This window comes from Lepidochelys olivacea, assembly GCF_965140295.1.
Source record: "Lepidochelys olivacea isolate rLepOli2 genome assembly, chromosome: 3".
Lineage (NCBI taxonomy): Eukaryota > Metazoa > Chordata > Testudines > Cheloniidae > Lepidochelys > Lepidochelys olivacea.
Window position 1 is genome coordinate 164,311,431 of NC_140413.1, and position 25,263 is coordinate 164,336,693.

The 25,263-nt window shown below is 35.8% G+C and overlaps 1 protein-coding gene across 1 annotated transcript in view; it reads left to right on the forward strand.

Annotated features, from left to right (window-relative positions):
- Nucleotides 1-24,275, forward strand: part of GPATCH2 (G-patch domain containing 2) — a 182,907-nt gene extending 158,632 nt beyond the window's left edge. The window contains exons 9-10 of the mRNA XM_084624428.1: nt 5,466-5,548; nt 20,660-24,275. Of these exons, the coding sequence (XP_084480554.1) occupies nt 5,466-5,548; nt 20,660-20,829 (253 nt within the window). The 3' untranslated portion in view covers nt 20,830-24,275. The remainder of the gene's footprint in view (nt 1-5,465; nt 5,549-20,659) is intronic.
- Nucleotides 24,276-25,263: the final 988 nt, after the last annotated feature.

Genomic DNA, 25,263 nt, shown 5'->3' on the forward strand with positions numbered 1-25,263 from the left:
GTGACGATTCTTCTTAATAATCAAGCCTTAGATCCTTATAAAATTCAAACCAGTCAACTCCAGCCTTACTAAAATCTGTTTCTAAAGAGCTTCAGTTAGTAACTTATCAAGCCTAGGCATTAGCTACAGCATCCAATGATATAATTGAAGAGTTCTACAGCCATCTGCAGGAACTCAATGATACTGTGCTAGGATAGATGTTGCTGTTTACAGAGTATTTCAATGCCCAAGTTGAGTGAAAGAGTTGTTGATCAGAATATAATGGACAGACAAGTATTGGGTGATATCAGTTCATTAAATTGTGCTGTGAAAATTAGTTTTAAAGTGTTATTTCAGCATCAGTGTAGCATACAACATAATCTATGCTTTCCAAATCAGCTGCACAGAAATCCAATAGATAAGAATGTTTTTGAGCAAAACATGAAAACTCTTCCACTCTTACCTCTGTCAGGAACTGCTACTTTCAAAGTTCAAGTTATGTCTAAAATGCAATAAACAGGGACCTCCATTATTTACAGATAATATGTGCCAAGTCATAGAGGTACAAAATGTAATCTGGCAAATGGCTTGATGCTTTGCTGAAGTGTAAACAGAAGTCCAAACAAACTGTGGGGAGGAAATGAGGTGTGCATGTATTAACATTGCAATTATAACACATCAAGAAGAGTAAATAATATGGATCTCAAAGCATTACAGCTTGTGAGGAAAGCAAAAACTCCTAAAAGCAAGAAAACACTGGAGTAAGATAACCAACAGGGATGTTGGAGCAATGAGTAGACATGTAAAATAAATACATAAGTAAATGTGTTATTTGTATTGCAGTAGTGCCCAAAAGCCCCTAACTGGAATCAAGGTCTCAGAAAATGTACTAGCACATATGAAGACAACTGCAATACAAACTTAATTCTCACAACACACCTTTGTGAAGTAGCTATGGAATAATTCCCACTTCCAGGGTAGTAGAGATGAAGAAGATTAATTGTTTTTGGAGGAGTACTGTTTTATATATGGAAAAATGAACAGGGTGGTTAGTGATGTCCCCACATCCACACAGCAAGCCATTGGGGAGAACTATGGTATTCAGAAGTAGCTGCCTTCTTATGCTCAGTCCACTGCACTATACTGCTTTGTAATGACTAAAGCGAATACTAAATCTAGAGTGAAATTCTAATTCCATCTGAATGTTAATAGCAAAGGCAGTGATAATACTTGGGAACATCATAAACCCTTAAAAGTAGGAAAAGGAGGTTAAACAAGTAAGTCTGTTTTCTTTCTTTTTTTCTTTTCTTTTTGTTTTTATATAAAATATAATCATTTAACAAAAGTACATGTGCAAAGTGGAAATGGCATATAAAGGTCTGTTTTCTGTATCTGTGGTCCATGAAAGTAGGGGGCCTCTTTCAAAGGCTGGATATGGATTGAAAGGTCAACATGAAACTGATGGCTTTTTGCACAGGACAGGGTGGTGCTAATGACCACTAAGATCCCATTAGATCAAACTCTGACTTGAGCTGCTACAGATGGCTTTGGAAGCCAAACATTCATAGTTTCAGATGAGAAACAGCTCATTAAAAATATTGTATTACCAAGAATACTGAGGTGATAGAAAAATAAGAGTTTGTATGGCAACAGTGTGGGTGGAATGGTTTTTGTCTGGGGGATTTAGAAGATGTATCATTTAGACATATTTCCCGGAATCATTATCTAGAGAAAAAATGGGAAGGCAGACTGCCAGAATGGAGGGGGAAAGTAAAGAAAATTAGATAGCACTGAATAGTGGGATGATAACCTTAACAGCAAATAGTTATGAGCACTGGTGACTCATGTTATCAACATGGAGACAGCCATTTCTGAGAACAGCAGTTTCCACAGTGTAACTTATTTTTTTTATTAATATACATGATTTTGGTGTGTCGTCTTGTGCTTATAGTACCACTATCATCTTTTCCCTGGAAATACTGTATATCAGAGGGGAAAAGGAATAAAATCTGGCAGTATATTTTTCCATTCCTTTTTTGTTTAATATGTTGAGGCATGATAATAACAACAAAAATCTTGGCCTGCTAGTGTAAGTTCACACCAGTCTGGGCTTATGCAGCCTTTTTACTTCCCTCTGCCACAACTTTGCCGCTGCTATGACACTTGCAGGCCTGCTCCACTGTTGTGCAGCTGATGCCCTGTCCATGCTTATATTTTTCTTATTGACAGTGAGTGTTCTTGCCAAACGCCAGGGACCATAGTCACATCTGTTTGTCTCCCAAGCTTGTCTGAGGCTGCTTGGGAACACTTTTTATCCAGAGGGCAGCTTTAACTAGGCCTAATATTCTGAAAAGCCTCTATTTGTAAATGCATACAATGAGGCGACATGTTCCTGTTGTCTTTCCTTTAAAATTATTCCATTTGACACTGCTTGCTCCAGTCCCTGTCACCAGCACATCAAAAGCCAAGTTTTCAGGCAAGGTGGTCTTAACAAGTTTTATTTTTTCCCTAATAAAATGCCTAGTTTCCCACCAGAGCACTATTTATAAATGATAGCTTGCAGCAAGCTATGGATAAAAAGAGAGAAATCAGGCAAATAGCTTTCTTCCTATTTGTAATCCTTGCTTTTGTGTTTTAATGTTAAGAAGCATATTGTTGAACCCCTAGCCAGACTGTGAGGGTCAGAGTTCTCGCTACGTCTACAATTTAGAAATGTAATATTCATGCGCTAGTGTTTATGTTTACAGCCAAAGTGTAATAGCTTGCTTTCTCTAAACTGCAGCTTTCAGATTAGGGACAGTTCTTTGTCCATTGCTCTTTAAAATGTAGCCTTTTGTCTCTCTGCACTTCAATCAACAATACATCTAAAATGGTAGTTGTAAATCCCCTGTTGAAATAAATGCAATGTTTGAAATTAATCTAGTTTTAGTCAAAGGTATAATATTAGTGGTAGCTTCATAATGGACTGTGGATTTGAAAAAGTGTAATTATTGCTTTAACGATTTCTTAAGAATGTTGGTTAGTTTCTAGCATAGAGAAACCTCTAGCTTTTTCCCAAAACCATAGCAAAGAAATAACCACTCTCACCTTGGCTAGTGATCAGATTGTTGTGCTTTGCAAAGACAAATGATTCATTTATGCTGAAGGAACAAGGCTGTCTTTCAGACATTCATTGATTTTGAATTAAAAAGTAACTGCTATGTTCTACATGAAGGGTGACAACAATAACAAAGTAGTCCTTACTTAGTGTTATTTGTTGCAACTCCATTGCATGTGCCTGGAGGAAAAGTGTTGGGACCTGAGTACCATAATCTTATTGATCAATAATCTAGATATCTCAATGCAGTGTAACAGATAATCAATTCTGGGTAGAATTACTCAAGCGCAGCTAGCTGTTACTCCTGTAGCTCAGGTCTTGAGGTTCAATTGGCTGACTTTATTAATTTTTATCTTTCATCCTACTTGCATCCTTGGGTGGTGTGGGTTTGTTTTGGTTTGTTTTTTTTTATCCCCTTTCCCCTCTACATAGGAATGCTGGAGAAAAAAACACAGTCATTGCACTCTACCTAGTATGAGACATGTCCAGGAGACTTTTACAGTCTAAGACCCTGCAATAATATAATGGGATATGGATTTTGGGAAGAGGGAGCTGGTGATCTATGTTTAGTATTCATTGGTAATTCTATTTCTTGATGTTTTAAAAAAAAATTGACAATGAGATATGAAGGTCTTCACATTTTTTATGTGCAGCATATTCATTCTGAATAAAATGAGCACATATATCAGTTTAGTGGTTAAGACAGTTCCTAATTTTAATATTTTGCATTCCTTTATTTGAATTCTGATATTTAGTTTCAGAAAATATATTCTACGGGTGATTTAGTTGCATTATGGATATCAGAGTCAAGTGAGTAATCAAGATAGTCGAAGCCATTCTTGAAGAGACAGTTTTCCCAAGTGTAATATGACTGGATTCATAACCCATTCTCTATATTTTAGCAGGTTTTTTTTTAAAAAGCACACACATATCATGATAATGTACTTACTTAAATGGTTACTTTAATAGAATATATAAAACATAAATTAAAACCTGCAAGTTTAATAACAACTTTATTTAAATAGCTTTTTGAATATTTATTTTGCCTTTATTGACCTTTTCTATACTTTGTTTAAATTTCCAGTTTTCACTTTTTTTACATGTACTACCAATTACAAAAGATTTAGAGGTTTAAACAGTCTTAATGTAAATTTAGCACTAATTGAAATTTACTCTGTGATAGCAGGAAGGGTGAAAAGAGGATGGTTCCACTATACTTAGCTTTTGGATGTTAAATTTGTATTTAAATTCAACTTGTGAGGCCGTTTCAAGGAAGAAAAGTCCATGTTAAAATAGAAAGTTAAGTTAATCGATGCTGACGTTGTGGCACAATAAGTTAATCTGGGATATGCATTGGAGTATTTTATTTTTTAAATTACCCACTGAAGCCCGTCTATGTGAAATAACAAAGTCATTAGTACATTTGTATTAAAAAAGTGGATTTGTACCATAAAATGTTAAACACTATGACCATTTTCAGCCCAGTGTTTTGGTTTTTCTCTTTTTACAACATTATGCAGGAAATCTGAATATTCTTTTAAATCACATAATCATCTGTTACACAATTAATAATGGTATAGCTTAAAGAAAGCTTATGTGCAATAAAGCAAAATTTATAAATCCTAGACTGAACCCAGGCCCCTTAAATGGGAACATATTACTCTTCATTGGCACCAGTTTACTAGATTTGTTTCCCACCTTGTGATTTAACAAAATTCACTAAGTTATAATTAAAAGAATCACAATATTGGGACTTGTGTTTTTAGGTACTCTGTAATGTTTAATACATCTCCATAAATGCCTCTTCTTTTTCCCTTGTCTCCTAATTCTTCACCGAATGATGCAGCCAGCAGTATCTGTGCCTCTCTAAAGGAATGTTAAGTTACTTATAGCAAAATTACACTTTTATTCCATTTGCGTTTGAAGAGTTTTCTGTTTCATGTTACCTCAGACATTCTTCATGTTACCTTAAAAGAAATTGATAATACTTTTCCTGTAATAAATGTCATTCTGACAGTAAGGCATTAGTAACCAATTGATAACCTACAACAATATTGTGATCTCTTTAGATAATTAATCTTAGCTATTTTCCTGTCAGAAGAAACAGTGTTTTATGTTGAGCTAGAAAGATTGCCAGTTTTGAAAATTAAAAAGCATTCCTTTTATATTATTCATTCCAGGAACAATTTATGATGCTGTGTTTAGATGCTGAGCGCTTGTCAACAAACATAATTATGTTTTGATATAAACAAGATTGGTGGCTTCACTGTGCAGCTTCATCTTCATTGAGAATGTTTTGATTTAGGTTCAGATTTAGGTTATACAAGCTGTGTATTTATGTGGCATTTCCCCCCCTTTGTTAATAGTTTTCTCTGATAATCACTTACAGACAAACAAGTGTACATTTAGGATCATTGTGCATGGGAGACATCAAACGGAGAAGGAAAGCTGCACCCCTACCAGGACCCACAGGTAACCAGTTTTACTGTAACCAAACCCCAAAAGTTAAATCTTTAAAATACAAAGCAGTAGGTCAGCAACACAGCAAAGTGCATAATAAATTCAGCCACTCTTGACATACCTTTAGGCAGGTAATATAATAGTATTAGAGATTAAGAAATCAACTGACTTTTAATTGTTGTTTAGACATTTCTAATTTCTCAGCCTTTTCAAACACAGTACTTATTAAAGAAAAGTGATTTGGTTTCCCCAGAATGAAAATCTTAAACAAAAGAGATTACTATACATGTATACTCAACAACACAAGATAGGAAGAGCTAGGGTATTTTTCCAATGAAGAATGTATATGAAAACCTAGAATAAATATAATGTACTGTACAAGATTTGTTGGGCAAATCATTGAAAGTTTTGAGTCAAGTATATGAAAGATAGCTTCAAAATTAGTGCAGCACATTAAATGGCTAACACCTGCAAGTGCATTTTCAAAGATTTTTGTAGATGCAAGATCACAACCATTGCATGCATTTTGCTGATGTTACAGCTGTGAAATGACTTTTTTAATACTTGGCTGTGATTTACAGGATTCTCATCCGTTTGTTTATGTTAACTATATATAGTTAGACTGCTGAGGGTATGGTTGTGCATCTTTTTGTGTATATCTCTATTAGTCTGTCTTCATATATTTCACATAGTTGTAGTATGTGAGCCTCTGGACTACACATGTTCGTATATATTGCTATTTATCAGCATATACTTACAGTACCTTATTATATACAATGTGTACACGCATACAATTCTTTGATTCAAATCTCTCCTAGATATTCTTTAGAGTAACCAACTGTTTGCATTCCAGTTGAATGGCCCCTCAATATTTCAGTGTTTCAAACAGTGACAAAAACAGACCAGGAACAATCTCATAAATACTACATCTTAGTGGAAGCAGTATGGAAAAAGAGAATGTCTGGATCAGGTCCTAAGACTCTGAACATATGTGAAGTGAGCAGGAAAATACTTAATGGCTGAGGAGAGGATAATACAATGATTTCTACAAGGTGATTTTGACTTCACAACTTGCAAGTACCAAAGGAAGTCATTTTGTACAGAGTTGGTATAAAGTATAGTGAAATTTATTTTATCATACATTTTACTGTGGACTTCCACTGTTCACAGGCTAATTCCACTGCCTAGTTTGCAAAGTCAGTCTTTTGATAATGAAGTTACTAAATATTTTATATAAGCATTCAGTGTTTGATATCTTCAATATATACAAGACATTTTTTGAGAGGATTTTTGTCTTAAACTGAGAGACAGAGATACAGGGTCTTTTTAAAAAAGAAAGATACAAAATCATAAAAAGAAAGAGAAAAAGAAAAAGCCTTGTATTTGCTACTGTTTAACTAGTGTGGATTTATCTTTCTAATTCAAGAAGAGCAGTTCAGTTTCCTTCTGTATTAGTTTTTGATAATGTGAAGTGATTTTCTATGTTTGAATCTTTGTGGGTTTTTTAAAGAAACCAGTATAAACTTGGAAAAACATTTAGTAAATTAAACAATGGTAGCTATGTTCACACACAAATGTTTCAGAAATACGTGTGTTCACTACCTCAGTTCACTCCGTTACCACTCCTTCCCACAACTAAATTACTTTTAAAACACTGATTTTTTGAATGTTTGCTATCATTATTTGAAGAAAGAAAAGGATTTACCTAATGTCATTACATTCCAGAAAGGGATTTAGAGTAGGACAAGCTACCATTGTCCTGGTTGGGATTTTTAGGTAAAATATAGAAATAAAAGGATTGGGATTAACTTAAAAAAAAAAGGGGGGGGGGGGAACATTTTTCTTTTAAAAAAAAATAAATTTTATGTACACAGCAATCACAATGATGTTTGTCTCTGCAAATCAACAGAATGAGTCCACCAGTACCTACTCTGCTTCCTAGTTGAATACAGTAGTGAAAGCTGAAAGAGTGACTATAGATCAATGAACAACTATAAGCTTTATCTTGGGATATGATGCACATACTACAAATTAGTAAAGCATGACCTAGTATGTCATCCAGGTAGGTGAGCAAAACAGTTTAGTTCCATAATCCCAATCTGTGTTTCCAGAAGAAAATTGCTTGGATAAATGCATTTCCATAGCAATATGCACGGTATGTTTTATATATGTGGGATAAATAGTACCAAGGAGAATTACTGGTGATTGCTAATTAACTATGGAAATATGTTGTGTGTATTTTTGTGAACAGTCGGGTTAGCACCTGCTCCAGTACATACTCTCAGACATTTTACACGGCTGTAGACTATTGTAGCTAGCAGTGTTATTGGGTAAACATTTATTAATTGTGACAAGAACACCCAATTTATTTCAGTACTCTAGCTTATTTACTGCTCTTTCACCTTTGTATTTTATATTGAAAGAAAAAGTAAAATGAATATTGATAGAGTTAGATATTGATTTCCAAATTTATAGCCTGTTCTCAGCCTTGAGTCAAAGTCACATGCCAATAGGTTTGTGTATATTAGTAACAAAGGATGTAGACTTATTCTTACAGCAATGAGAAACTGTTGAAGCAAGAAAGTTTTAACAGCACAGACCATTTTATAGTTTGAAAAATGTCATCTGTAAAGGTGAGGTAAAGCTGTGTTGAAAAGCAGTGAACAAAATAAGAGGAATACTATTAGATATGGGTGGGAAGGGAGTTTCTAGCCAGCTGACAGCAAAAACAGTAAAGTCCTATTTTGCATTATTTGCTATAGTACATTTTCTGTTTTGGCTTGTTTTAGAAAGCCTCCTCTTTTAATACTGCATGAACTTAACTAATTAGTTTACCAGCTAAAACAAGAGTGATTGCAAATATTGCGTACTTTTGACATGTGACTTCTGTTTCTTAAGACTCAAAGAACGATTGCAGCACATTGTACATCATAGGCAACTAAATTTTTTTCCCATCCAGCTTCTTCTATAGAAATTGATATCTTTTTAAGCAATAGGTTTCATACTACAAAAGTAGTTTAAGCAGTGAAACTTGAGTGCATGTCATTCTGCATGACTTTGTGCTTGTTCCAACTACCTGGGTAGTAGTGCTATTCAGTATGACACCCTAACATGTCTCATTGCAGTGACACAATGCCCTCAAGGTACATTATTTTTATACAAAGTTTTTCCTGTATATTTAATTATTTAGTTTATCTGTCAGAGAAAATGACCCTACCAAAAACATGTTCAGTATTAGTAAAAGTAATTAGCAACCAACAAAATGTAATTATACATAAAATAAAGGATGATATTAACAAGTAGTGTGTTCTTGAAATGTATGCAGTTGAAATATTCACTGAAAGTTTAGAGATTATCCATTTAAAAATTTCTAATTCGTTCTGTAGATGCTACAGAAGAATTCTAAAAGTTTGTACTCAAAAACTGAATAGACTTTTTTAACCCAAGTTCTCTCTTGTGTTCTGACTATCTTTCATTTTCTGTGTACCTCACTCTCTCTCAACTCCCCAAGTGACTCTCTGGTCTCCTTCATATCTCCTATATCCCTTTGATCCTGTGGGTTTTTTCTATCCCTTTAGAACCTCTAAATCTCAGTTGTGAAACACACAACACACACTATTCTTTGTGCACAAATTCTGTTTGACATTAGTGGATTTCTATTAACATAATTTACAGACTACATAACACTAAAGCGAAGTAAAATAAAAAAAAAGTTTTGTGCATAGTCCAGTAAATGGTTTTCAGAAACAAATGGCTTTCTTCAGATTTTGTTCTTCACATTATCATATAATGATAAAGCGCAAATGACTAAAACATAGAATATATAGGGAAATATAAAAAGCATCGCACAGAACATTATCCCATGCAGCTTAACAAATATTGATCACTTTTTGTAAAAGCAAATTTTAATTACAATGTCTTTTTCCAGGCTGAGGGTTTGTATGTCACACTTCAAGATGATACCATTTGAAATGACTGAGTTATAAACCTCATTTTAAAAAAGATTTTTAAAGAAAAACCTGACAGATTCTTAATTATAGCAGCCATACTGAGCATGGTTATAATGCTGTTATGACTCACTTTAACAAGGTAATCAAAAGGCTAAATATTTTTATTCCTTTTTTAAAATTGCCAGTGGAGCAGCTAAGCAAACTATTTTGCTGATGCTTAATATATCAGTGATTAAAAATAAGACCTGAATATCTGCAGTGCAAAAATGATTATTTGAAAAATATTGTGATTACACCTTTGTAACAGAGGTTGCTGAGGCTAAGCTTGTGGTGAAGGTCAACTTTCTGAGATAGTTACAGATAAAGGCAGACTTGGGCTTACCTAGATAAACTATGGAGAAATTTTCAAAACACAGGGTATGAATTGTTGTTCAAATTCCCTGTTGTATCTATGTGGGAAATTTAGAATGTGCTCCATTCAGCTTAGAATTCATGTCTTAGTAATAAAGCATGGTAGTATGAGCAAAGGTTTTTTTTGTTTGTTTGGTTTGGTTTTTGAACTTTTTGTGTAACTTGTTAAAGGACAATGCTAGAGACAGAATTCCTTTGTCTGTAAACAGGACAAGTATAGCACTTGAACCAGTAATGGAAGCTTCCCAATCCTGGTCTTCCTTGTGCCTTAACCCTGATATTAGAAGGACCCTTTCTAGGGATGAGAGAGCATAGCTGCCTTCATGTTCATCCATTTAAATATAAGGAGTACTTGTGGCACCTTAGAGACTAACAAATTTATTTGAGCATAAGCTTTCGTGAGCTACAGCTCAGTTCATCGGAATGCATCCGATGAAGTGAGCTGTAGCTCACAAAAGCTTATGCTCAAATAAATTTGTTAGTCTCGAAGGTGCCCCAAGTACTCCTTTTCCTTTTGCGAATACAAACTAACACAGCTGCTACTCTGAAACCTGTCATTTAAATATAGTTACCATTGTAATTTAATTTTGAAGGAAAGACTCTTACTGATGTAGTTTTATGTTTTGTGCAATTCAAGGTATAATATTTTCTATAATTTTACATCAATAAAAATTAAAAAACCTTTTAACATGTCAGCATACATTTCCATAGTGTAAAAACATAAGAGACATTGATCAGGTTCCTAACACAAACACATTCAGAGCTTTCTTTCTTCAGGAGGTAGTAGTAGTGTCTAAACAGACACCCACTGACTTGATTTCAGGATGGAGACACTTCTTTCACTTTCCAGGATAAGCACCAGGATTTAGATTTTTACAAACCTGAAAGAGTGTACATCTGTGGAGCACACACTGAAGAAATACCTAGATTTGCATTCTGACATCTTTATTACCATTAGAGAGAACTTTGGTCAGCATTAAGTTTGCATATGTAAGTGACAGATTGCATATTTAAGAGAAATTGACATATGATTTCTCCTATGATTTAATTATGGAAGGGAGATCCATGGCAAGGAAGGATTGATAACTGTGCATTGTTGTCTATCATCTTCAAATGGTATGGAGTAACTGAGGATATGTCTATACTGCAATCAAGAGGTATGATTGCAGCGTGTGTAGGCATACTCAAGCTAGTTAGATCCAAGCTAGCTTAAGTAACAATAGCAATGTATCCACGGCAATAGCACAGGCTAGCCTCCTGAGTACAACTCTTTCCAGGATCCTGGGTATATACAGGAGTGACTAGCCCATGCCACTACCCCTGCTGCCACAGCTACCCTGCTGCTGTTACTTGAGCTAGCTGTGATCTCAAAGCTAACTCAGGTACACTACATGTGCTGCGATCACAGCACTCAACTGCAGGGTAGACATAACCCCAAGAGATCCTCCACAGAATTTCATTTTGTTAGAGAGCCCCCCAACTTCCTTCATCTTTACTTTATTTTAGCCAAAAGGCTTAGAAGTATTCCCCTTCTTTTATCTTAATTCCTCTTTGCACTCCCTATGTATAGCATTGTTTCCTGCATCCTGAATATAGCCTCTAGTGGTACACTGGTTGGAGATACTAATGCCTGAGTAGGTAGTTTACCTGTAGATTAGTTTTTCCTTAGTGCAAGTAGTTAACAACGTTTATATTTGTTTTCTAGTTTTGTTTTGATGAATTAATGCTTATGAAAAGTACTAGTTTGACAGAAAACTTCCATTCACAGAATAAGTCAAGTATGGGCAGAAAAAATGAAAGCTTCCTCTCGCTGTCCTGGTAGTCTGTTTTAACCTTGTGATGAATGGATCAGTTCTAAGGGTGACATTGTTAGTCCCTGTGTTGATTCAGTCCCTAGTGTTTCTGCTGAGATTACACGAGGCTGCCAATTTTGTGGGTGACTTTTGTGATGTAAACCCTGTCCTCTAGGACCTGGGCAGAAACCACAGTTCACTTCACATAAGTCACTGAACATATATCAGAGAATAACAACTTTGCCAGGTTTTCAAGTTTTCTTTTTATCTGCTTTGGAAGATTTTACACTGGAAGATCTGCTTCAGAGACACAGTAAAGTGATATTTGCAGTGTTGCCAAAAATGTGGAGTAAATAATGTGCTGCATCATTTCACTTCGATCCGTGTGCAAAGGCAGTTTTTGTCTAACAGCCCTTCTGTTATCTGTAAGGGGGACTTTTCCACCCCTATTGTGCCTTCTCTTCCCACCCAACCTTCAGCTCCTGCAATAGGATGCAACACAATTATGTGTCTGGTATGGGTAGAAAGGACTGAATGGGCTGTGGTGAGCAGGACACATACTTTCCAACTTCTGGCCTGGTAGAGCTTAGTCAGAAAAGAAAATAAGTCAAGGTCTCTGTTATTGGTTCAGTGGATTTCCTTTGAGGGAGTTCCTGATAGTGCAGCTCCAAAGGAACTGTGATGTCTCATGACCAGAAGTCAGTTCAGGTTTTGTGTTGTCATCAATGTAGGGTTTATATTCGTGCAGCATGAGGTTTCAGAGTGAGTGCAGATTTTGTGAGCACAACATAGCTAACCCGTGTTTGGAAATTTGGCCCAAAATGTTTAGCTGAGTAATGTGACATCTTCACAGTTGTGTCTGTTGTAGCTTGAAATAGTCACTTGTAATATATCTGATTAACAGCAACTAGATGTGTAAATTAGACAAATACGTTATAAATATTTGAACATCACAGCAATTTAAAAAATTGTAATTTGTCTGCCAGTTGTGAAGCTGCTGTTAATGCTACACAAATTTTCAATAGTTAAAAAAAAAAATCTAAAAAATCTGAGCAGCAATCCTGATTTTTACTTTTGTTAGTGAATCTCCTTTAAAGAGGACGCAGTCTAAGAGTTTATGATTTTTAACAATGTTTCTGATAGAATGGCTTGCATCAGGATGTTTTACATCCCTGCGTTCAGTTAGATGGTATGGAAACAGAAAACAAAAAACAAAAACCCAACAAAAAAAGATGGAGTATTAAATGTCTTCTGAAAACGGGGAAAGTTCACTGGATTGTAAAGTGAAGCAGCATGTATCACCTCTCTTTCCATTGGCTGTTTATCCAACATCAATACAACACTTTAGGAGCCAAATTACTAAACAAGCTGCCAATTAGGCTTGCAGTCAGCTGGATAGATTAGTGGGTAAGAGAGTCAGATACAAGATTTTCATCTCTTGAGCCAATTACGCAAGTGAATTACCATCCACAATGCTCCTTGAAAGATTTGCGGTAAAAAGACTGACTCTGCTGTTACAGACATAAGTGAGATCCAGGGTAGGAGGTAAGGGTTAGCGGGCCATGTATTGCAAAAATTGCCCAAGCAAAAGGAGATCATTCTAGGAAAGGATTTAAAGGATTTAGGGCTGCCAGGAGCGAAAGAAGAAGAAATAATAGTTGTGGAATGCTCTGCTGAGGCATAGTTGTTCCACTCACAAATCTTTAATCTTATAAAAGAAAAATGAGAGTCCAGGACTCTATTTCAATGCAGTATCATTTTCTGAGAAATTATCCTTAGCATTAAAAAAAATAATAATTTGGTCAAAGTTGAAATTGCACAAATCCACCTTCCTTTATTCTTATGCCTGAAAAAGACTTTGTGTTGCTCTCCTAAAGTTTATTGAAGGTGCTGAACTGGATTCTGATTTTAGTTACACCAGTGTAAATCCAAAATAATTTAAGTGATGTCAGTTTTGTCAATAACCTGAAAACTGATTTTGCCCCATTAGCAATAAAAAGATTAATAAATAAAAAAAATAAAAAATAAATTATAGCTTTCTACCCTTTTTAAATATTGAAAGTCACAATAGTAGTACATTGGGTAACTGTCCTGTTTTTTGATCTGTAACAAATATAAGCCTAGATAGAATGTTCTAAAGAAGAAGTATTTTACAGTTAAGGGAAAATAGATTTGCAGTTTGCCATATAGTTCAAAACTGAGTATTGACACGTTTGTTTCCTGGTGAGATTCACACACTAGTAAAACATTATTTCTTAAATATTAAGCAAATTTAAATCCTGAACTTTTGCAAGCTGTTGTGTCCAAAAATGATTAAACAGATGTGGAGCCTGCAGCAGCATTAGACCTCTGATCTGTTTTTTAGCTTACAGATGGAATTAAATTAATTCATGGCAATCACTGTAAAATCAAGGGTATGGCATTGAATGCTAGTGTACTGTTTAACCAGAATGTATCTGTTTCAACAGCTGTTAAGAAAAATTATGTGCCTCTTTTTTTCATAAGAACGGCCATACTGGGTCAGACCAGAGGTCCATTTAACCCAGTATCCTGTCTTCCGACAGTGTCCAATGCAAGGTGTCCCAGAGGGAATGAATAGAACAGGTAATCAAGTGATCCATCCCATGTCGCCCATTCCTAGCTTCTGGCAAACAGAGGCCAGGGATACCATCCCTGCCCATCATGGCTAATAGCCATTGGTGGACCTATGCTCCATGAATTTATCTCGTTCTTTTTTGAACCCTGTTATAGTCTTCGCCTTCAAAACATTCTCTGGTAAGGAGTTCCACAGGTTGACTGCGTTGTGTGGAAAAAAACCTTCCTTTTATTTGTTTTAAACCAGCTGCCTATTAATTTCATTTGGTGGCCCCTAGTTCTTGTGTTATGAGAAGGAGTAAATAACACTTCCTTATTTACTTTCTCCACACCAGTTATGATTTTATAGATCTCTATCATATCCCCCCTTAGTCATCTCTTTTCCAAGCTGAAAAGTCCCAGTCTTATTAATCTCTCCTCAGCTGTTGCATACCCCTAATAATTTTTGTTGCCCTTTTCTGAACCTTTTCCAAGTACACTATATCTTTTTTGAGATGGGACAACCACATCTGCATGCAATATTATCTATCACTTTCTTAACGATTCCCAGCATTCTTTTTGCTTTTTTGACTGCTGCTGCACATTGAGTGGATGTTCAGAGAACTATCCAGAGTGACTCCAAGATCTCTTTCTTGAGTGGTAACAGCTAATTTAGACCCCATCATTTCATATATATAGTTGGGGTTATGTTTTCCAATGTGCATTACTTTGCATTTATCAACACTGAATTTGCCAATATCTGCCATTTTGTTGTCCAGTCACCCAGTTTTGAGAGATCCTTTTGTAGCTCTTTGCAGTCTGCCTGGGATTTAAGTATCTTAAGTAGTTCTGTGTCATCTGCAAATTTTGCCACCTTCCTGTTTACCCCTTTCTCCAGATCATTTATGAATATGTTGAACAGGACCGGGCCCAGTACCGACCCCTGAGGGACACCACTATTTACCTCTCTCCATTCTGAAAACTGACCATTTATTCCTACCTTTTGTTTCCTATCTTTTAACCAATTACCAGTCCATGAGAGAACCTTCCCTCTTATCCCATGACTGCTTTCTTTGCTTAAGAGCCTTTGGTGAGGGACCTTGTCAAAGGCTTTCTGAGAATCTAAATACACTATATCCACTGGATCCCCCTTGTCCACATGCATGTTGACCCCCTCAAAGAATTCTGGTAGATTGGTGAGGCATATTGACTGTTCCCCAACAAATTATGTTCATCTATATGTCTGACAATTTTGTTCTTTACTATCTTTCCAACCAGTTTGCTTGGAACTGTAGTCAGGCTTACTGGCCTGTAATTGCCAGAGTCACCTCTTGAAAGATACATTTAATAGAAATGTACCTTTAACGCCATCATAAAAATTTCACAATAAAAATGTTATTGGAAGTTTTCGTTATTCCCCCAAACGTTTTTAAATACACAAATATGTTTGCCTTTTTACATTTATAGGTTTCATATTAAGCATATTTCATATATACATTTATGGGTTTCATATTAGGCATGCACATGTATAATAGAGGTGGGCTCCAGAGGCTGTGTGTGTGTGTGTGTATTTTTGGGCTGTGGGTGTTGCTCAGTATAGGTATAGGAATTTGATAGCATTGTCTTGCCATCCAAGCATTCCCACTGTTCCTTCAGTGCTTTCCCCTCACTTATGTGATGGCAACCACTCCAGTGAGCTGCCACTCATCTGGCAAATCAGGAACCAAAGTATTATGGTTGCTATCAAATTTTGTAAGGCAGAAGGGTCTGCAAGTGAAATTCCTGCAAATTATTAACATAGAGTGCTGATTTCCATTCCTCATAACCACTGCCTCTTTCCCACTCCCCACCCCGTCACTGCCTTTCACCTGTCACATTTTGCATAGCTACTTTTCCCTGAGGTGGCAGCAGCGGGTTGTTCTTGTTCTTGCTTCAGGCTGGGTCAAGACTGAACATGTCCTGGAGGTAGTACAACCATTTTTAGGGGCAATATGCTTTTACCACTCTCTGAAAGCCCCTGCTGGCCAGTCCAAGAAGTACCATTGGCATGAGTTAGAAGCTGATGTATAGTTAAGTTGTATATTGCAAGGACAATAACTGCTTTAAATTAGAGAATAAAAGCCCACAGCAAAAAAAAAAAAAAAAAAAAACAAGGTAGCATGGTATTTGTCATACTCTGTTCTTTCCCAATCTTCAACCAATCAGCAATAAGAATGGTATTTCTGAGTGCTGATTGGTCATAGAATGAAGGAAAAGGACTACAATGAATAAAATTACCAGAAACTGTGTTCTTATAGAAAGTGGAGAGGCTCAAAATGTGCAGGATAAAATAACTATAATTTGATTCACTTTTTATAAAAACATTGTAAGATTTAGGCTTCAAAACTGACTAAACAGGGAGAATGGACTGTTGATACCAAATCTTTTTGAAATAAAATACAGCCAGCCTGCACGCTTGCTAAGAAAATAAAAACAGGAAAGTAAATTAGTTGTTTACATCCCAGTTGTGCGTTAATTTTTTTGGTGTTGCACTGACCTCAAGCAAAACCAAAAATATTGTTGGACATGCATGGTGCATGTGTGTTCGTGTGCACAAAAACAAAAAAAAGAAAATAAGCCTTTTGTTGGCTGTATTCAGAGGGTTTGGGGATTTTAGAGTTCTAATAGAAAATCATGTACAATGGAGTGGAAAAAGTAATTATACTGTATATTTTAAAAGTACTTAAGTGTCTTTAAAACAAAACGTATTCCAATTATCCTGTCAGTCACAGAAAGAGGAAATGCATTCTGTTACAGGAAAAAATCAAAAATAGAAGCATCAGTTTATTAAATAGCATGTTTCAGGGTACAAATTGTTCATCTGTATAGCCTCTTTCTGTTCTTGTTGTGTGAGGAATTGGATTTGATACAGGAAGATACATAGTTTATATAAAGTTAACTGTGCTTTTTAAATGGACTCTAGTGAACCAGCAAAGTTGTTTGCTCTGTTTTGAGCTGTTCTCTACCGTTTAAACTCTGGAGTGTGTTTCTGGCACTGCTATGCAAACTCAGGAATCATCTGACACATCCTATTCTGAGATGGTGTGAACACCTTGATTATATGCCTCTGTCATTTTTCCCTTTTCCTTGGAAGCACTGTGAACTTTATTCCCCTCTGTTGTTTTTTTCCATTGTTTTTAAGATATTAGGACCCCACTACCAATTTTATTGTTTAAGTTATCCCCAAAAAAGTGAGTTAATGGATACTTCTATAGTTTTAGTAAGGGTGTTTACCTGTCAATTAGTTTGGACATAGATATTTTTTTTCCATTTTCTGTGCTAGAAGCAAGAGCTCAGAAGGTCCACAGCCTGCTCTATGTATGCTCAGTCATTGTCAGGGACTTGTCTGTATGAAAACTGTCTCTGTCCATGGGAGGCCTGAAAAGAAAGGAAGACTTTGTTATTGAATGTTGTGCTGGTCAGTTCAAGAGCACCCTCACAGGGCCAGGACACTGACTTCAGAGCCTTTATCACCTAATGTTAAGTACTGCTTCAAACCAATATTAAAATTAGCTTTCTCTCAGCACTCTTTCTTTTTTCTTTGACTCAGGGATTGGAATAGTGGCTGTCTAGCTTTTATCTGGCCACAGTGTGACTGAGTATACAGAATAGTACAGTAGATAATTCTTGAGTACTGTAAATTTGTTGCCACAATAATCACAAGTAGGGTATATCATGAAGGTTTCAATATGCATCTCTCATCTTCGGTTTGACTACTGCCTGTGTATGCTGTTTCAATGTAGCTTTCTAGATTTGTATATTGAGGAGCTTCAAAATATTTGTTCAACTTTTGTTTTAATACTCCTTGGTAAAGTTAATGTAATAATGAACCAAGTGCTCATCAGAGGTAAATGATTAGTTTAAAACTTTAGTCTCTCTAAAAACACATAACTGTGCTCTCCCTACACTTGTTACTAGAGTTCTCCAAAAAAAAAAAAAAAGGCAGGCGAGTATGAATGAATGGGAAACTAACTTATTTATTGGTAGTAGAATCTAGGAGCCCTAGTCATGGACCTGGAGCCTATTGTGCTACATGCTGTACAAATACAGAGCAAAAAAAGATTGTCCCTACCTCAATGGCTAATGCCCCAAGTCTGTCAAGCTTTGGAAATTCATTCACAGCAGATTAAACAAAAATCCACCTCCCTGAAACAGCTCACCTTCAGTGTAGACAATGAAGAGGTTTCAAATTTTTTTCCTCCTGCAGGGCAGGATGTTATACACCTTACTTCCTCCCCCATTTCATAACTAGCAGTATCATGCTATCTGCATTTATATCAGGAGTGGGCAGTTACCAAAGACAGTGCATACAGGAAAGCTTACCAGTGCATCAGTTCCAAAACTCTGTACTACAGAAGCTTCAATCGTTAATGGGAGAGAAAAGGCAATAGATTTAAATGCCTTTCACTTTTCATTTTCCTTTGCTACTACAAATACTTCTGTTTTTCTACATTCATAAGAAAAGTAAATCTGTTGGGTTTAACCCCTTTACTATTGGCGGTCTGTCTCCTCGTATGTGTATTGCTTTTCCTCTAACAGGACATCAAGTAGATCGTGGTACTGAGGGAGTACCAGCAAATGATAGAAGTATGGACATTTGTTTTGTAGAAAAGATATTACTCAAAAACATATCAAACAACTTTCTTTAAAAATAATAAAGACTGGGAATGGCTGGGTCATTACACAAATTGAATCTATTTCCTTAAGTTAAGTAGCCTTAACTCCTTCTTGTCAACTGTCTAAATGGGCCATCTTGATTATCACTACAAAAGTTTTTTTGTCCTGCTGATAATAGCTCATCTTAACTAATTAGCCTCTCACAGTTCGTATGGTAACTTCCAACTTATCTGTATGTGTGTGTGTGTGTGTGTGTGTGTGTGTACACATCTTACTATATGTTCCATTCTATGCATCTGATGAAGTGGGCTGTAGCCCATGAAAGCTTATGCTCTAATAAATTTGTTAGTCTCTAAGGTGCCACAAGCACTCCTGTTCTTTTTGCAGATACAGACTAACACGGCTGCTACTCTGAAAACTTTAAAAATAATGTTCTCAAATCTGAGAAACATAAAACTGTACAAGTGGCCACTTCTCACTTACATTGCACAGTAGCACACAATTAGGCATTAATCGGGGATTCCTCATGCTCAGTGACACAAAATATCCTTTCTTTTTTAAAAGGATAAATTGAGATAGAATAGGATAAACCTACTAATCTCGTACAGTGATATTCATGTTCAGAGTATTTTACAGACAGTCAGACAGATTATCTTTTAAGTTATGCTAGTGTAAATCCAGAATAAATTCATGGATGTCAGCTGACTCTTACACCTATGTAACCAAGATCAGAATCTGCTTTTATTTCTGATTAATGGTAAGTCAACCTTTGGCCACATTCACAGATATGTTTTGTGATGGTAAAAATGTTTTGTTTAGAGATGTCTCAGAGTTGGAATGTTACAGTATTATATTTTATTTAGGGGAAGTTTAAGACTGTGATTTATACAAATGACTGCAATATATTATCTTACACAAGCTCTTACTGAAATGGAAAAGCAGTGCATTAGAAAAGTTGGTACCATTTTGTTTAAGAGAAAGTTCTTCAATGCAAATGCATACGGTACTTCCCAGTGTTTATATTTGCCTTTTAAATCTTTCTAATCTTTAGTAAAACAAATCAATGAAATAGGATACAAATGGACTGGAGAATATTATATGCAGTGTTGCCATAGCCATGTTGCTCTCAGGATATTAGAGAGATGAGGTGGATGAGGTAATGTTCCAGAAGTTGGTCTAATAAAATATATTACCTCACCCACCTTGTCTCTGAAGAATATGTCAGTTGTCTGCTCTGCTTTTGTTGCTGTTGTGAGAATTCAATCATAAATGATTAGTTGTTTTATTAAACATCTCAGCATACTCCAGTTGATTGAAAAGCATTTATTGTATCAATGAGGGTGGAAAGAAAAGGTGTGATGTTTCTTATGCCCATGTTTGATATCTATACCTAACTCGGTAGTCAAATAGTCCTCTCCATACATTGATAAATTTATTCAGGTTTTGAGTTTTCTTTGAGTCTTACATCCAGCATTTTTGTCTCATGCATAAAAGATCTGCAGCAAAAATAAATGTGTAATGATTAAAAATTGAGCTACTCTTAAAAAATGGTGAAACTACAGACTATATATGTACAATTAACATACAGCTATGAGGTCAACATATGCAAAGACAGCCTGTTCTAGCAACCTATTAGATGAATTAGGAGAATAAGAAGGGTTAAGGCTTTAAAGGAGATTATCTTGCTCTTTTCTACATGGCAGTACTGATTAATGTTGTATGTTTCTTTTTAATCTCAGGGTTTGTAGGTGAAAATGCCCAACCAATCCCAGAAAACAACATTGGAAACAGAATGCTTCAAAGTATGGGCTGGACTCCTGGCACAGGCCTGGGACCAGACGGCAAAGGGATGTCAGAACCAGTCAGAGCCATCCAGAGGCCAAAGGGACTCGGACTTGGATTTAGCTGACAGAAAAGCACTCCAACTTCTGTACAGAAGTCAGGAAGACCAACCTTAATTTAAAAAAAAAAAAAAGCTAAAGTCTTATATTGTATTTTGTCATCAGCAAATCCAGTTGTTGTTCACTTATGGAGTTCTGAAGCCTAAATGTTTCATGTTGACTACTCTGGCTTTCAAGATGCAAGGTACAGCCACAGTGGCACAAGAGGTGTTTGAATCCTAACTCTGTAATGGTGCTAAAATGTAAAAACAATTGTACTTTTTTATTTTCTGTGATCTTAAAACAAAGTCTGTTCGGTATATGATTCAAAATGCAATGCGTTTATTTTTCCTGAAAAGCTTCTCACACAGCAGATTTCAGCATTTAGGCAAACATTTTTTGGCACCATTTTCTCATCTGAAGTGTTCTGAGAGGATTTGTTATCAAGGAAAATTAAACCTTAGAAAGCTGCTATGTTGGTTCATTTTTCCTTCCTTTAAAGGCAAAAATTTCCAAACTAGATATTTCTAGAAGTTGGCCATACATGAGGATAGGTTAACATGATCTCTGCTTTTCCATGGTGACATACATTAGGTGTCCCCAAATGGCAACATTGATGGTAACTTTGTCATCATAGGAATGTAACCCCATTATCTTGTAAAGCATCATGCTTATCTGTGTGTAAGCCCTAATTCTAATGCTTTTATAATTGTTTTTACATCTTGTAAGATATTTTTTAAGTAAATATTTTTAAAACTTTTAGTGTTCACCCTCAGCTTGGAATTCTGGTTATTTTTTATACTAGTGTTCCCCTGACTCTCCACCTCAAAAACGAGTGTATTTTAAATGTGACCCTTGCATTTGTTCTTAAACTTGGGGTTTTGGTATATTTTGAGTTGAGTTGTAGGTTACAGCGAGGGGTAGCTACCATTCAGTGTTTTTGTGGTCATGATATGGACATCCTGCCACAAACTTCGAAGCATCATGGAAGAAGCAGAGAAAAGACAAAGTGAAGCCAGTAAGAAGGGAGGGAAATACTCTGGTAGCATCTCTAAAGTCTTGAGTGAGCAATTTTAAGTCAAGGGGGGATCATTAAGCATTTTAATCAGTATCCAATATCAGCACTAGTAATTTCATCGAACACCAGCCAATCAAGCTGCCAGGACACTGGTGGCGTAAAGCAAATTCCACATTAGGGTAGTATAATACAATTGAAGAGGAGTCTTCATTCCAATGGACTAAGGGCGAAAACTTGGCCCCATTGAAGTCAGTGCCAACATTTCCACTGACTTCACTGGGGCCAAGATTTTACTCTAAATTAATCATCAAGAAGAAAGCTCTTTTCCTCTCACAACCTCATCCATTTTCCAGCAAACACAATACTAGGAAAGTAGCTACAAGAGAAAGCAACAGATTAATTGAAAAACAGTGTTCTCACTTTCCAAGTGCTAGTATTGTCTGTTTTTTGGCCCTTTTTAGAGTCTGCTTACTATTGACCTAGTGTAGAGTAACTGGTTAGTGTCTGATGTCATCCTTGATGCTGATCAAATGTACAAGTTCACTGATTTGGAGTAGAATACTTTACTTGCGGTTTTAAATGTGATTTTGATTTTTTGAAAAAGCGACTTTTTGGATTTCTTCAGTATTTAATCAGCAAGAATATTTGTTTCTATGGAACTTTCTAGGCTACACTGTAGTGTGGCTTTTCCATTTCAGACTTGTACTGTACAGCTAAGCTCATTAAACAGATTCTATGACCAAAGAATTTTGTGGCCATGTAATTGTGAAGAGCCAAGAATTTTGAATTCTGCAACTAACAGTGGATTCCACATGTATAACTGCCATTTAATATACACACAGGCCGGTTCTATATATGTACAGGCAGATAGCTATATTTTAACTGATGTGGAATTCTCCTACACGCTTGATACTCCAAAGGGCTATGAAGTGCTGTTGAATTCTAAAGACGTATTTGTGAGTATTATATGGAGCAGTGAATAACTTCTTGAACTTTAGACTATTTGTGAATTAATAAGAAGACACATGGCAATGTTAAGTAAAAGCTGTAGGCTTCTATTATTATGCTGTATTAGTAAAAGTTTAAAGAACTTCCTCCCCCCATTATAATTCCATCATGATTGATTACAAAGCCTGTGTATTATCATTTGGTAATTGTAACTGTGGTACAAATAGCATTGTTTCTAGTATATCCAGGCAATATACAGTAGCTGCAGAAATTCAAGAAATATCAGTCTGCAGCTTAAAAAGTATTTGAAAATATTTGCCATTTTAGTGGAGAATTTAAAAATAAAAAACCGCATGGACAAATATTAGGATAAAACCTTGCTGGTTCCCACTCTGCTCCCCATTTCCCCCACATGCACGGGTACAATCGACCTGGTAGACTCCCATAGTGGAGGAATTACTTAGCTTGATGAAGATGTAAAGAATCAGAGCTAGGGTATAAAAACATGTTAGTTTCTAATTTTAAATCAATCAATCTGTTCAAAAGAAATTAATAGATATCAAGGGTATTCAAACTGATTTTATTTAGATATAAATATGCCTTTGTTTTGCAACTGGAATTTCCTAGAAATGCCAGAGCAGACTGGGTGCCAAGTAGAGGGAAATGATTTGTTAAAATATAATGTAGTGATATTTTTCTTGATATTGCTGTACAATTCTCTCCCTACCTCATGCCCCCATTTTCAATTCTGTTTTCCTAGGCCTCTTTACAGTTGCTCTAACAATGTGATTGTGTAGGTTAGAGCTAGTGTGTTCTTTAAAAAGGCCACTTTTTGGAGACACTTGGCTTTGCGATTGTGATAAAACATGCCACTATTTCAAAATATGTCTTAAAATTTGCCTGTTAGGTTTTTCCATTACTAGCTTATAACAATACCTACTACAGTGATGCCTCAGATTATTTTAAAATACATACACAAGTATTTTGATATGATATACCATCTGCTACTAGATATAACATTGAAATAAATTTTCCTTTTCACATATTAATCGATGTTGGACACTCTCATATCTGAGAGTTCCCAGCACTCACCTGATGCTTTCCATTTATGCTTGATTAATTAGTAGCCTAAAATGTTCTGCCTACATTGAAGGTCTAATAAAAGAAACATACGTTTAGAGTAATGTACATTGAGTTTTGATGCATCTACCAATATACCTCAACATTTTGTGAATTGGGCCATTAACCTTTACTCAAACAGATGAGCAACTGCTGGCAGCATCTTTCTTTTAAATAAATATTTGTTGAAGTAGGAAAAGCATTTTTAACATGCTAGTATATAACAACTTTGTCCCTGAATTTTGGCTTTTCTGTAATTAAGGTCTGTAATGGGTCAGTTGAATTGCTAGCAAATGGCTAAACAATCTGTATAGAATGCATTGCTTTAACACAAGCAAGATGTAATAAAATAAAACAGACTTCATTCTTCATGTTCTTTTTGTATATTGTGTACTTTAAACTGCTTTTTTGACAGCAGCGTTACTGCTAAGATGAGTGGAAGAATGACATCTTTCTGCAACATGTAGTTAAGGCTGCTAATATCTTTAACAAATAAATATTAGCTAAAAATGTTGTTACAAGGCTTGTGAAACTTTACTAATGTCCCCTTCCCATTTTTATATTCCCCAGCAGGAACAGATACACTTAGCTAATTATGTGTAAATTATCTATAGAAATAACTATATTAAACTAGTGTTAAGGTTGCACAAACACCCAAATGTCAGGAAATGCCCCAGTTACGATACGCACACCATTTTTATTGTCATAATGGTTCAGTCTATTGATTTAGACTGTTTTAAATAGGTTTCCTTCTTCCCAACGTATTTATTTTGATAATTTTGTCAGCATCTCACACTTTCTTTTCAATGCAGAGCCTTCCTTGGGTGTAATTCAGAAGAGGGAGTAGTTAACTACAGAGTCAACTGTGAACTCAGGTGACCTATATTTTGCCATCAATCTTTCACTTTTGGTTTGTCATCTCTCAAGGCATATCAGACAAAGGTTCCCTCCTCAATCTGAAGTATGAAGACCTCTCTAATGTTTTTGCACCTTACAAGGTCCCAAAGGACAGTGCCAAACTCCTGCCCTGCCACTGTACTTTCTATTGCAATGCTAAGTTAACCAGGCACAGTAGATACTTAAGAACTTAGTGAAGGACGGATAGTGCATGTCAACTCAAAAGAGCTTATTAAGAACTATTTCCATGCTAAATTTCAATACACCAACTATAAAGCTGATAAAAAAAATTGCAAAAATTTTACCATTTTTTCCCCTTTCATATGCCAGATTAGCTGAACCTTTTCTGCTTTGACTCCTTTCCCACCTCCCACAATTATCAAACTGGCCTACACTAGAAACTTTTGGTGTAGCAGTATCTGTTAGGGTTGTGATCTTTTAGTCACTTCTATGCCAGCAAAAGCCCTACTAAAGACTAACT